At 26.0% G+C, this 15,522-nt stretch overlaps 2 protein-coding genes across 3 annotated transcripts; one reads left to right on the forward strand and one right to left on the reverse strand.

Moving 5' to 3' along the window:
• Positions 1-4,391: 4,391 nt before the first annotated feature.
• LOC113556348 lies at positions 4,392-11,171 on the forward strand. 2 transcript variants are annotated; one of them, XM_026961235.1, is made up of 4 exons: positions 4,392-4,645; positions 6,503-6,721; positions 8,119-8,567; positions 10,729-11,171. In XM_026961235.1, exons 3-4 carry the CDS (start codon positions 8,155-8,157, stop codon positions 10,985-10,987), a joined length of 672 nt encoding a protein of 223 aa, XP_026817036.1. In that variant the 5' UTR covers positions 4,392-4,645; positions 6,503-6,721; positions 8,119-8,154; the 3' UTR covers positions 10,988-11,171. The 2 variants fall into 2 exon arrangements, with proteins under 2 accessions (XP_026817036.1, XP_026817026.1); XM_026961225.1 differs by lacking the exon at positions 6,503-6,721.
• Positions 11,172-11,310: 139 nt separating this feature from the next.
• LOC113556359 (GTP-binding protein SAR1b) lies at positions 11,311-15,522 on the reverse strand. Its single transcript, XM_026961248.1, has 5 exons — positions 15,222-15,522; positions 12,874-12,932; positions 12,475-12,594; positions 12,106-12,404; positions 11,311-11,474 (listed from the first exon to the last, which is right to left on the reverse strand). The coding sequence occupies exons 2-5, from the start codon at positions 12,914-12,916 to the stop codon at positions 11,358-11,360; spliced, it is 579 nt and encodes a 192-aa protein (XP_026817049.1). The 5' UTR covers positions 12,917-12,932; positions 15,222-15,522; the 3' UTR covers positions 11,311-11,357.

Below are 15,522 nucleotides of genomic sequence, written 5' to 3' on the forward strand. Positions count from 1 at the left end.
ATTTTTAAAACTAAAATATTGCACTATTTCTAATGTTTTATTAATATTTGAAGACATTACATTTTTGGGCGAGCGGGTATAAAAATTTCAGTTCTCAATAAGTACCTATATTAATTCTGTATCTGTTGATGCATTTTATTATAAATTACAAGTAGTAATAGTATTATCTATACTTAGTACTTGTATTTTAATACTTAAAATAAGATTAGTGTAATAGTCCATTAGTGCTATAGAGTTGGTAGTTGAAACATTTATACATACTTAATAATCATATGACTAAAAAATTGACGGTATATACATTACAGTATTATACATTTATGTATCAGAAATTTAAGAGGTAAATGGTAAAGCTTAAATTATTATTAAATTATTGCTGCATACAGATGATAAGCTATATTAACTATAGGTATACATTAATAATTTTCTGTTCGTACAATCTACATCTATATTTAATAAATAAATATATACATATATAGGTATAACATAAGTATATTATACGTTCGTGAATTAATTTTACTCTATTGAAAAATTAAATTATGAGTATATCATCGTTTACTGTCATTCTGTCAATAAAAAATGCCAATACATGGTTATTATTGTCTTAAACAGTATAATTAAAATTATCGCATTGATTACGGTTCGACTTATTTGGAACCAAATAAATTGGGACTTACGGTTCTTTAAAATTATTATACCCATTTAATTTAATAATAATATATATGCTCTACGCGCACACTGCAATTATATTTTATAATTTCATATTTGACATTAACCCGTTAGGCGTTAGCTGTATTATGGGTGTAATAACTAATAATATAATTTGTATTTATGCGTAAAATATATAGGTACCTACTATGCATTTTATATAATATATATATATATCGATACGTTAAACTGTAACATAATATAGATAGTGGATTGTAAATATTCACATGATATTAAGGCCATTAAAATTCTACATAATTTTCCAGAACATATGTAATAAACTAATAATTAAACTAGAATAATAAAACAATATTTTATATATATTAATTTACTCGTCGTATATGAGTGTTTTTGTTATTGGTATTCGAAATATGTTCACGACTTTCGTTATATAAATATTATATAATAACATATCATTCTTTATTAATAAAGACGTTTTTGTAATTTTCAAACAATCATCTTCTAATTAGAATGTTGTGGTAAGGGTATATAACATTAATTATTATATAATACTTTATACCTATTTAGGAAGACAAGCAGATACCCATACTTATATTGTATAATATGCTTAAACCTTCGTTCACGAGAACAAACCCCGAACGAATACGAAAAAATAATAATTATACAGTTAAATAACCATAGAAAGGTAGGTATATTATACATATTTTGGCACTTTTCTCGTATATAACGTATTAATCACGGTACAATATAACTATATAAGTGACTTCGAATATTCAGTATAAGTATACCTAATATAATACAAAAAATTGCTTTAAATTATATAATATTTATGAGCATTTATGAGCTTTATGTGTGTGTAATAATAAATATGTAGGTAGATATCTATAAGCATTCTACTTTAAATTTTAAACTTAAATAAATACATGACAATAAATAATAATTTATATACGTAAATAACTATATTATACAAATTGGAAATTATAATTATTCAACTTTCAACATATTGAATGCATTCATCGTATGTATAATATACTTATTATAATATATTATACCAAAAAATACTTAAAATTGTAAAATTATATATTATAATGAATGATGAAACGAATAAATAATAATTTAATAAGCATGACGCCCTATAAAATAATATATAGTAAACATTCTGAACGTATACGATACCTGATATGATACAAATATATAATATGCTGATTCAATACTTAACATTTGCTTCAAACAATTTGCAGCTATCCGAAAGCGACAGACTCCATCACTCCGGCAGTCCGGCGTATAGTCTTGCTGTGTAGTGTGTAGTGTGTAGCAGCTGCGCGTTGCTATAATTACAGTAGTCCACAAATGACGATTATAATACGTGCACGTAAATGGGAAAAAGTCAAAGGACTATGTATAAACGTATAACGTCACAATCAATATGATTTAAAAATGAAGTCATCACTCATTATGTATAAGTAAAAAATATTTAGGTACAATATTGTGGTAGTGAAAACCCCTTGTTATGAACCACCTTACGTATGTGATACCTACCATTAACCATATTTCGTATCGCATACTATAATATAATGATTATCATTTTGTGTGACCTAACTAATCAGCATGGATTTTACAAGCTTATACTATGGTGTAAACAAATAATTATTTTTTCGAAATTATATAACAATTTTCTATTCATATTATTATTTTTTATTTATACAACATAAGTGCGTGAACGTTTTGCGATTTTGCCCATCTGTAGTAAGATGGGGAGATTATTTTTTTAAAAACAACTTTTTACTAATTACAAAATTTGTAAATTAAATTTAACGTTGAAATTTAATGTTTACAAATAATCTGTTTTTGACGAAATTTCAACTATGTTCAAATTGTATTCGAAAATTAAAATATTACCTCCAATAATGTTAAATAGCTGTTTATAGACAGATAAGACATAAATAAATACTTATTTGTTTTTATAATTTGAGAAAATACCAAATAAAAAAATATTTAGTGGTATCTCTTAGCGTGAACAAACTGGATACAATTTATCCTATGTTCAAATACAACAAGCTTTTATGTAAATTATAAATAACATATCTATAATTATGGCCAAACATATAATATTTGAATGATAAATAAATAATAAAAATGGTTTGGCTAGTTCATAGTTGGTCACATGAATTTAGTATTGAGCAGAATATATGTAGTAGCATATTGATTACGGCTATATAGATATAATATATATTATAATCTATTATAAGTCATAACTATTATACTATTATCTATAGCCGTAACACCGCTATACAGTAGCATTTAAATTGTAGAGTGCACTTATTGCAATAAAAAATAACAATATTTCTTATTTCAGTTTTAATATTTAAACATTAGCGATTTTCGCTGCGGCGTGGGCACTTGCATAACAGTATATGCCTTGATGGCTGCCATAGTCATAGAGATGATGGATCAGACAATATCCCAAATGATAACTTTGTCCCTCCTCTTCTGTCTCCCGATACGATTATACGAGAAGAGCATACAGCGTATTGTATGATAAAAGTCAATTTTTACACATATACTTTGGAAGAATATAATAATAATATAAGTTGTAATACCACATTTTGATTCTTGATTAAAAAGATCACGTAATTTTGATTGACATATTCAATTATAAATTATTACATTTGGCACGCACATATACATACTCGTATTCACTAGAAAGAAAAATTAGACATAGGTAAACCAACAAATGTATGGTATTACATTCTTGCCAATAGAAAGGTGAAAAAAATAAAAAATAAAAAAATTTCCCGATTTGTTGATTTGTGATATGTTCTAAGTACATTACTATTATGTTAGTATTAGAAAATGTGTTGATTTTTAATAAGTTAATTTAAGTAAAAAAATTGATAAAATGAATAAAATACGTAATAACGTAATAGGTAGTTTATATGCTTTAATTTGTTTATTTTTTGTAATTATACAATGATTTTTTGAACTTCAATTAAATTACACAAGGATTAGTATGAAAGTTTCAATATAGTCTGTTAATTTATTAATAATTTCACTTTTAATTGTATTTATACGTATGTTCGTAAGCGCAAATAAAAGATTAAAAAATGCTTAGTAATAAAATATGAAAAATAAAAAATCGAACTCACCAAATCATAATATAGTCTTAGATTTAAATTTATACAGCGTATAAAAGTGGATACGCAGCTACTTTTTAAATTAATTATTAAAATACTCAACAAGTTATGATTTTAAATAAGATTGCTGGCCATCAATAGAGTCTTGGTGAGTACTCGAGGAAAATACGTGTATATATTATTATAAGTTTATTGCAACTTATATACATATTATATATACGTTATATACGATATACCTATATAGCTATATATGTATTAGTATTACAATTACGTATATTCACGTTATTATATTAAGACTGTTGAAAATTATTGTTCCGGGGGATGATGGAGTCAGGCAGCAAGTCGCGCGTGCAACGGATAATTGCAGGCGTTGGTCCGCCGATGTGGTGGGGAGGAAAAAATGAAACGAAACAAGCGAATAGAATCGTATAACGAATAATATATAATGACCGTGCGCACATTGTAAAAGATAGAAGATCTATCTATTACGATACAATTATTATTATCATCATCGTTACCTATACACACGCGAAGGATGACCATATGCCGTCTGCCGGCACGCGCTTCCGCGTCAATGAGTGTTCGGGGCTCGTGCCGTCAACTGCCGTGCCGTCTGCTTAAGTGCCCGATAATAATAACAATAGCAATAATAATACATATAGTGCCGTTGGTGTCGTCTATGATCGCGTTTCGCCCGCGTGTTTTTTCACAGTTATTAAATCATTTATCGTACATATTATAATATGTGCTACTGTCGTGATTATTATACTTGCATACATAATAAATATATATCGCCGGCTTAGATTGTAACATACGAGTAAAACACAGCCTACGCCTATCAACAGGTAAAAATATATATTGTGATTTTTGTTGCCCGAGGTACAATACACCGTAGTATCTAATCTAGTAGTCTTGTACATCATAATATTCGAATATTTTTCCATTAAATTTGAAATCAACGAGTCCTTAATTATTGGATTTTTTTTATTTTTTAATTTTTGATTACTATTCTCTTTATTTTATATTTTTTTTATTGCTTATTATTTTTTTATTTTTTTTATTTTAATGACTGTAATTCCAATCTACTAATCATTAATGGAAATTTACATTATGCAGATTACTTTTTCCGTGGTTAAGTTTGGTGCCGGTTTATGTGTGGAATATCAAGTACTTATTGAAATACAAAATTACATGTCCCAAACTTCGAGAATATGTATATAGATTATAGTAAGGTACTAAAGTGCAATAAAATTCGATTATTTTGATGTAGCTAATTCAAAATTCGAACGAGTAGATTCTCAGTTATTAAAATGTTTATACTAAGAATAACTCTCCTTAAAAACGGTTTAAAAAATATATAAAATATATGTAATATTAAGTTACTATTTAGTACTAAAAAAAATACATAATAGATAGATGGTTTCTAATATGAAAATCAGAATACAGAAGTTTGCATTTCCGTAGGATACTTCTTAAGTAGTACAAGAAAATCACAATAATTTTAAAAAAATGTTCTTAAAGTTAGAGTATATTTAAAAATTACAAAATTAGTTTTAGAATAACTATATTGTTGAAGAAAAAAATGAAGCATTTGGTGAATCATTCGGCATTATGTAGAATTTAATTTAAATGATTTAGAATCTAATTTATAAGATATTATAAGTTATGATAAATTAATATTCAATTAAAATATTTAAATATTCATTTTTTCAAATCGTGTGTTTATAAATATTATTAAATATTTTTAATAAAAAATTATTTTATATATTTATTCATATATATATATATGTATAGCCGTATAGGATTAGTATACATATTATACAAAATTTAAATAGGTATATGAAAAGAAATCCGTAAAATCTTTGTATATACTATATTAATATATATTTACTTTACCTACATAATATTCCATATCAATATGTATAACTCGGTATAAGAAGTTAATAGGCTTTGTGAGAATTGTGATAAATTATCATAAGTACCTATTGTATATTCTTATTTATTAATATTGTTAGTAAGCCAGTAATCTGTAAGCAGTACGTTTATTAAATTGCTTAACAATATTCTTCAATTTATGATTAAAGCCTTATTAAGTCATTGATTATTAAATATTATAATATTATATAAGACTAAGAGTACCTATATCTATATTAAGAGAACGTTATACCGATCATTTTCAGTGACAACAATATTTCCACGCAAAACAAACAATATAGCAATAAGAGTTAAAACATTTTCCTCCTAGAAAATTTATGTTCAGCAAAAACTGATAGGATATTTACATTAGTACCTATACCTAATTAGTTTTGTTATTTTAAATTTGAATTTTTATAGAGTAAACGATAAAAGCATTATCTGTGTTTTTTCGACAATACTCTTTGATCCTAACCCAATCAAGTATAGGTACCTATTATAATTTGTAATAATTCAAACTTTAATTTAAAATATAAAAATAGATTATCAGAAGAAAACATATTACATATAATATTCTTTCCTGTTTGATAAACAAATTTTTTTATCTCAATAATGAATATTGAATCTATTATTGTGGAAGTTATCAAATATTATTAGTAGGCAGTAAGTACTATAATATAATATACTGTATAACCTTATAGTCTATAGAACCCATTATTACTAATAAGATATGAAAATGGAAAACTATAACATTCTTTTCGTTGTATATTTTACTGGTATTTTTTTAGATGGAATAAAAATATAAACTTTACCGATGGTAAACTTTCAATCATCTTAGCATAGCTACCCAAGGAACTTGGTCCAGACTTTTGAACTGGGGTTTGGGAACAACTTTGCTGGCAACAACGGTCGACTGTCTTACCTAAACGACAAATCACCGCCCACCGGATGATAAATGACATGTCGTGATATAGACTCGAATTATACACAATTTGCATATTATATAGGTAGTAATATAGTAGACATAGATATCACAGAAAAAACATTATTTCCAGAAATTAAATAGTATTAACAAACCTAACAACCTCAGAAATTCCTATTAAAAAACACTACAAAAATATTTTAAGGCCATAATCTTATCATTCAAAGTAAAACATATTACCATGTGTCCGTGTGATACAATTTGCGTGTCAAATCTGTATCTAATTATCCTAAAATCTTAAGTTATTTTAAACATCAATTAAATTTTTCTATTTAATTTTAACTAATATTATTATTGATCATTATTTAAATATTTTTAATTAGTAAAAATAAATAAAAATTAAATATGGCATGAGTTAACATTTTTTTTCAGTTAGCAAAGTGCCCACCAATAGAATTTATAACGTGGTAACCGGTAAAATTTACGTATTTCGTTCAAAATTGTTCAATAATTTATATTTCTTTATTACAGTATTATGTAGGACCTACTTATAGTAGCCAGTAGATATATCTTATAATATGTTCTTGAATAGATTTAATTCGTATACACAATTATTAACTATACACTAATTACACTATAACTAGAAGTTTAGGAACCCAATAATAGTGCCTACGTATACGTATATTACTATATTATGTCTATATTCGTGCCTATAACTATGTCAATATAGTTTATAAAAATGTGACTATTATAAATTATAATCATAGCCTATAGTTTATTGCCTATAAGCACTTTAGGATCGTCAAGATTTAATTATATCTATCTATCTAACATCAGTTTTATATAGATACGATAGTTCCTTAATTTATTTCTGACATTTTAAAATTGCTGTAAGAACAATTGGTAAAGAACTTTTTATTACATTTGCAATACTGAATATCTAGAATTAAGCATATTATCAAACGTGGACCAAAAAAAAAATTAAACTAGTTCAAAAATGTCAATGTATTTATAAATACGAAGAAGCAGAAATCTACACATAAATTAACGATTAATATTTTTTTAATTAGCTAGGTACAACACCTAGCTGACTAAAACCGTTTAATAAAAACGTTATTTTTTGTTTAAATATTCTATTTTATCAACATTTTAAGTATTTGATTTAATACACTGAGTTGAGTGGATCGCATAATATAAATTCCTTTAGAAATGGTTTAGCTGTAGAATTCGCTTTTATAATTATTTACGTAACGCACAGTTTGAACAGAAACCATTATAACATTATAAAAGGTGACTATAAAAGTGATTAGTATTAGTATTGAAATAAGTAACAACCGACATTTAAGAAAATAATTCGAAGTCGAAAATAAAATCCGTCACTGCTTGACTATTTATATATTTCTATGTAACTATAATCAAAATCATGTCGTCCAGCAGGACAATACTATATACAACTGTCCATTAAATAATAAATTATAATAGGTATACAGCAATAGTGGTCGAATAACCTGGTCGACGATGGATATGGTTCAGTATCGTCATCACCAGCACCAGCAGCACCAGCACCAGTCATTCGACACGAACCAGAAGCATCTCGCTACAGGGGCCGTCGACTACGTACACGGTTTTGGCAGTCCGGGAAATTTCAACGGAAACCGTGAATCACCGTCACGACACGGCGCGTACTGGCAGTGGCAACACTCGTCGGACGGTTCGTCGTCCGAGGGGTTCAATCACGGGCAGCGCGCGTTCTTAGACGACTCCGCGGACCACGGCTACTGGGACGCGACTGCGAGCTGCAGTAGTCCGCCACCGCCATCGACCCGACTACCGCCGCTAGACGACGAATGCACGTTCACCGGTCATCTGCAGTTGCTGCAGCCACTGTCATCGTCCCAGCGCAGTGACCGATGGAATCGTTCCTATTTCAGGTAGATACCTAACCATAACCTAAACCCATGTCTTTATTTACGTACGATTTTGTATGGTGTATACTACTGTATAGACTGTATAGTAATCATAAATTATAATAGAATCGCTTACACTTTAGTGAATATATTTTATAGCGTGTAAGTCTTAGCAGTACCGGTTTTAGGCAGGGGCCAGCAAGGCCTCGCAGCTCGCGTTTTGGTAGGTATGACATTTTGGGCGTCGCATTTATGAAATTATACATTATTGTATACGATAATTTTTCGGTGAAAAAAAAACTACGATTTGTTCCAGGCTTCTTTCCGCCCTAAGGCCGGCTCTGAGTTTTAGGCATATTACATTGGTATAGTAGGTACTACTATATTCAGTATATAGTAACTAGAAAGTAGATAGGAACTTAACCATGGTAAATAGTTGCATTAAAAATATTTTATCCAATAAGGTTTAATATTGAAACTACCTGCTCACCTATACATATCAAATTAAAATCTGTGACCTATTTTTTATTATAAAATAAATATAAATGTTATATCATAATATACATTTATTTATGTAACTTCTGTCTTCTAATAATAAATACCGTTCAACAAAAATAAAAAAAAATATAATCGTGCCTCCCATAAATAAATGAAACAACATTTTTTATTAGACGTACGTATGTTATAGTAAACAATTATTTCAATATTTACCTCGTGTCTCCTTTGATACTTGGGTCTCCTATGGGAAGCGTGCCTCATGGACTGGGAACCATCACTGTTCGAAACTTGGTAAATTGGGTCCACGATAATTTGTATACATTTTTAAAGTAGTAAATTGAGTCCCCTGGAAAAAAAAATAGCATAGGTAGGTTCGGTTCCTACCTTCGATTATTATAATGTATATTAATACTAATTATACTATTATTATATTATATTTCAATACTTGTATCTATACACTATATCGAGTGTATGATAATATCAACTGGAATGTAGTCAGGTACGCGAAATTAATTTTGATTTTAGCTACAATAATAAAGATTGATTTTTAATTAATAATTTATAAAATTAATACCATAATTGGCATAATTAAAATATATCTATTATTTGTTTTGATTGTAATAAAGATAATTAAAAATATATAATTTATCTTTTCCTGGGACTTGATTTCCCTATAACTTGTTTCTTCCTGGTTAAACTTGCATACTTTTTTTTTTCTAGTACGGTCCTATTGGGACCTATACCCCACCCATTTATCAATCTCGTGCTAGCCCTAAGCATACATTATACTATATATTATCTTCTCAGTTGGATACTTTTATTACTTAATTCTTATTATAGTTATAAGGTACATATAAAAATACAATCAATATGCGTTTTGTTACCTATGTACTGACTCCTAGAGTAAATCTGTATGATATTAAACTCATTGAATAATGCTAATTGATTACATTAAATTAAAATCAACATATACCTACATATCTATAATTTATTCAATGATGATAATTAAACCTAAAAATATTTTTACAATAATGTATTCATTTTTCCAATGGCCAATAGTAATAGGCAGGTACCTAATATCAGTAATGCCTATAGATTGAATCAATTTTCTACAAAAAAATCGGAGATGAGTTGTATGATTTATTTACCTATTATATTTATCTTAAACTTTTAAATCATACAGAAAATAATAATAGTCAAATATACGTAATGATGGCACAAATTTCAAGCTCTATTAATATTAACATATTTTTTGAATTCTAATCTAAAAACTATAAAAATTATTATTTTTTTTTTCTATCAAATTCGTTACAATATGAATTTCAAAGATAAGTAAAAAAAAATTATAAATATTTATTTTTAAATTGCTTTAAAAGAAATTTAGGAAACTAAACCTTGTGTATTACATTTTCAATTCTTCGTCTCTTCGATATTAAAATTGAATGCATTTTAAACTATGAAATAATTTGAAAATTTAGTCAGAAACTGAACTTCAAACGTTTATAAACAAAAATTGCGTCTTATGTCTTCAATAGTTTTTTAGATGTGATGTAGTTTATGAAATTAAAAAAAAATAGGTAGGCATTATAATTTATAACTACATATTAACTATTCCTACATATTGCATAGTAATCAACTTGGTTTACGGTTTTGTCTGCACAAATTCATTGTATTTTATTTATATTAGACATTCAAATGACTACATACCAACAAAGCCTAACACTAAAGAATGCATATCGCCAACAATAGCAAGAAAAAGACGTTTAGCAGCTAATGCAAGAGAACGTCGACGCATGAACGGCTTGAATGAAGCATTTGATAGACTCCGAGAGGCTATACCAACTTCCATAGAAGATGAACATAAATTATCAAAATATGAGACGCTACAAATGGCTCAAAGTTACATATCAGCATTATGTGACTTATTGGATCAAGCTCATAAATAAAATATAATTTATTACTCAATTGTCAATTTTTTTTTACACAAAATGTTTTCTAGTCACATAAATTTTTTTTCTCTTTATTTTGTCTATTTAATAAAAACAATAACAAAAAGCAATTAAATACAATTAAATTTTATTTGTTTCATTACTGCACACCTAAATAAAAAATAATATGTGGTACAAGACAATAAAAGTGTTACTTCAGTAAAATTATCAACATAAAAACGGAAATTTTGTTTATACAAAATTATTTAATTGGAAGTTTAGCCAAGTTATATTAAATTATACACCTTACTGGTAGAGAGAACAGTAAAAAAAAGAATGAATTTAAAAATTAAAATATATATTTTTTTTAACACATATATTATAAACATTAATCAATATATTGTGCCAGCCATCTGAACCCTTCTCCATAACCATGGCGTTTCAATACAGAACACATGAATACTTCTAAAGGACGACCAGGAAGATCTGATCTGGGTACTTTAGCCTAAAAAGAATAAATCAATATTAGTTAATATAGAATTAAATCACAACAGATTATAATAAATTATTTCATACATAGTAAATAAATCTCCTCAATTAACACTATGTGGATATTGAGTGAAAACATCTTTTACTATATTATTCTATTTCTAACTCAGTGGTTTTCAACCGGTGTGCCGCAAAAAATCTATTAATAGTTTTATAAGTATGTATTTATATGTATATATAGGTAAATATATAAAATATGGTTCACATATTATATGGAATGATGTGCCATGAAAATTTTTTAAGAGATGAAGTGTGGTGCATTGTTAAAAAAGTTGAAAACCACTGGTCTAACTTGATAAATAATGTTTTGTCAAAATGTTTATATCATTAAGTTTTTGATGAGATATTTAAATTATGACTCCCATGTAACACATGAACATTTACAAAAATTAATAATATTTTATAGTTAATAATTAGACTTGTAAAATTAAGGTAATTTAATTTATATTAAATATATATATTAGTTGAATTCTCATTAATTTTAAATTAATTATTTATTATTTTATTATTATTATGTTTATACATAATAATAAAGTTACAAAAATATTAATAGGTTTATATAATATATAATATCATAGTTTACATACTTTTCCAGTTGTTTGGTTCAATGCAAAATAATTTCTTAATTCTGTTTCATTTAATGCACCTGGTCTATCAATTTTGTTACCAAGAACGAGTACGGGGCAGTTAGATAAAGATTCATCAAGCAATAATGAATCCAATTCATTTTTACTTTCCATAATTCTAGATTTGTCACAAGCGTCTACCAAAAAAACAATTGCATCTACAGCAGGGAAATAATCTTTCCATACTTTTCTGGCTTGTGAATGGCCACCCAAATCAAATGTTGTGAATTTTATGTTCCCAACAGACAATTCCTCAGATGCTATAAAATAAATTATTAATGTACAAAAATATAAAACATTTATATTTTTACAAGCGTTCAATGTGCTTACTTGGATGCAATGTAGGAGTGTGTTGCGCCAAACGATCATCTTTCAACATATGTAATAGAGTAGTTTTTCCCGCATTATCTAGACCAAGGAATAGTAGTTTTCCTGATTTTTTCCACAACCCTATGAAATTATAATATTATAATTCATTAAACTTAATTTAAATAAGTGAATGTAAACATAATAATATGTATACATACCACACATAATTAAAATTATTTATTTTGTATTCATTTTATCAATGATATGAGTTTGATTGGATAATATATTATATAATAAATAATGAATGAACAATTGAATTATAAAGTATATTTGAATCAATTAAAAATACCAAAATATTTTCATTATCTAATCAATATCATATAACAAACAATTAATGATAATTAATGCAATATTACTCACCTAAATATCCCAGGACGCCAGTAACCCAATCCCAAAGAAACATTTTTTGATGAAATAATCTGTAACATACATAAGATAAGATATATTAAAATAACCAATTTTAAATTTGCACACATATAATACTATATTATGTACGTAATAAGAAAATACTATAAAAAAATGTATTATATTTATTTTTATCAACAAATAATTTTCAATAACATATTTAAAAATAATAAATTAAATAAAAAAATAATGACTTAATAATGTATAAACTAATTATAATGAAAAGAAAAGTATCTAAACATAAAAATCTACGAATTAAGTTTTTAATCTATAATTTTGACAAATAAATAGTTAGGTATACCAAGAAAAATTAATAAGCATACATTATTAGCTATTATTTAAAAACCTTCAAAGACCCATTTTGATTATTGTAATACAACCTATTAAAGAGTTAATATAAGAAATAAATAAAAAATATTCATGATTTTATCACAGCATTTTGTGTTCATACCGCCAAGGACAAGTATACTATTATAATCATTAAGAAGGTTAGCATAGAAAATAGTAAATACTAATATATTATGCTCTAGAGGTAGATAACTTATTGTAAAATATAAATGAGATACTTGTAAATCTAAATAATTAGATACTTCAGATTAAACAATTATAAAGTATGTAAGAGATGAAAAATATTTTTAATTTCAAAATGTGTAATAGGTAATAATACTGAAATTCCTCCAAAATTGAATTGAGATAGTAACAGTAGACATTTTTTTATATTAGATATGAGCTACCTAAACACTATTATTAACTCTGAGACATCAAGAAAAAGAGGGGTAAATTGAATGGTAATTTCTATAAATAACTATAAAAATGAATTAAAGGTATAACTACAACGTTATCAATGATTATGATAAATAAAATATATATATAAATTTTAATCATCGGTGATGACATCTAATAACATACATGTTTTATATCATAATGTATCTTTGAATTATTGATTATAGTATCACCTGCTTAACTAAAACAATGCTTAATTATAAATTCAAATTTTATACTTTAAATCTAACTATTATATTTTTGATAATTTTAGAATATAAAACTTACTAGGTAATACTAGTATTAAAATTCTGAAAAAAATTATAGTTATACAGTAAAATTTCTCTATATAATAATTATCACCATTCATTAAATTATTTCAATTCATTTTTGATGAAATTCATAACTCATTAATTAATGTTACATACTTAAATGTTTTGTATAAAGGCGTAAGACACAATAACTTATGGCTTATTTAGTATTATTTTATTGATGGTAATATTTGAATTATCAATGATTATATATTGGAAATTTCACTGATCATTTCATAAATGCAATGCAATTTAACACTAATTCAAAATGTATGATAACCTAACAATATATAACTGCTATTGTGTTCTGATTTTAATATTTCATAAAAATCAGAGCATATTAACAATTTAAGATTAGTTATTTATTTTTAAATTTATTAGTTCCACAAGTTATGTATTAACATACTTATTCATTGTAATATATCTTTTAGAAAATAAAATACATAATATTATAATACAAAAGTTTTAATTTTAAATTAATAAAAATTAATTTGGAAAATTGTTTTTAAAACTTAAAATTTGTTGATTTGAATACCCATAAAAAATTGATATTTGAATAAAAGATTTATATTTTATATTCAAATCATATTTACAAGGTAAAATATTTGTTTATTTATTTGATACGTTTTGAAAATCTTGTGAAGGTATTACTAACATTTGTTTTGAAAGCATTTAAAAGTTTAAAAATATTTTATAATACATATACATTATTGGTTTTAAAAGTTATGATTATGATTTTCCATTGTCCTAAAATTGATACCAATAATAATAGCATACTCCAAAGGCAATTAAGCCAAGAAGTTATGCATATAAATCTGTAGTTAATAATTGTATACACTATATTAATCTATAGTCTTCGAGAGATATCCATAATTTTTGTTTTTAATTAATTTCACTTGGTGTATTTTATTTAGTTTAAATTTCTACAAGAAATTTTACTTGAAATAATTGTTTACAATCATTGTTTTAGGTAGACATGCAAGACTTATACAATTTAAGTTCTAAAATTTTAATGACGTCATTAAAAATTGTTTTTGATTTTACGTAATTACAAAAACAGTAATATGAATTTCAGAAAACGTAATATTAAACTATTTATAAGTTATATAGTACCTATTTAATGCAAACACTATGTAACACTTAAGATCTATGCAAATTAAAACTTCCTTTAAAACAACCAATAAGACAACGAGCAAAGGTTTTTAATTACAATAAATAAGGTTTACATACCTTCAATTATAGTAATATGTACAGTAAATCAGTGTCACAACTTAGTGTCGTTCATTGGTAAATAGTTTTTGATGTCGTAACAACTATTGTTGGCTGCAATTCGATGCTCGCTGTGCGTCTGTGCCTACGAAAAGTGAAGACACTGCGACGTTACCAGCAAAGTTCCTAACGAAGTGTCGAAGTAGAAAAACAGATAATTTATATTATGTATACACAATAGAACTAAACTAAATTAATGATAAATAAAACCTATGGACTATGAGCAAAATAAAAATATAAACGATGACTTGACGTGCAAAAT

The sequence above is a fragment of the Rhopalosiphum maidis genome, chromosome 1 (genome assembly GCF_003676215.2).
Source record: "Rhopalosiphum maidis isolate BTI-1 chromosome 1, ASM367621v3, whole genome shotgun sequence".
In the NCBI taxonomy this organism is placed as follows: domain Eukaryota; kingdom Metazoa; phylum Arthropoda; class Insecta; order Hemiptera; family Aphididae; genus Rhopalosiphum; species Rhopalosiphum maidis.

Excerpts from the sequence above, each read along its gene's own strand:
- LOC113556348 (XM_026961235.1), top strand. The coding sequence starts at position 8,155 with ATGGATATGGTTCAGTATCGTCATCACCAGCACCAGCAGCACCAGCAC. Across the intron at positions 8,568-10,728 it reads TGGAATCGTTCCTATTTCAG|ACATTCAAATGACTACATAC; the intron begins GTAGATACCTAA and ends TATTTATATTAG.
- LOC113556359 (XM_026961248.1), bottom strand. The coding sequence starts at position 12,916 with ATGTTTCTTTGGGATTGGGTTACTGGCGTCCTGGGATATTTAG. Across the intron at positions 12,595-12,873 it reads TGGCGTCCTGGGATATTTAG|GGTTGTGGAAAAAATCAGGA; the intron begins GTGAGTAATATT and ends ATAATTTCATAG. Across the intron at positions 11,475-12,105 it reads TGAACCAAACAACTGGAAAA|GCTAAAGTACCCAGATCAGA; the intron begins GTATGTAAACTA and ends TATTCTTTTTAG.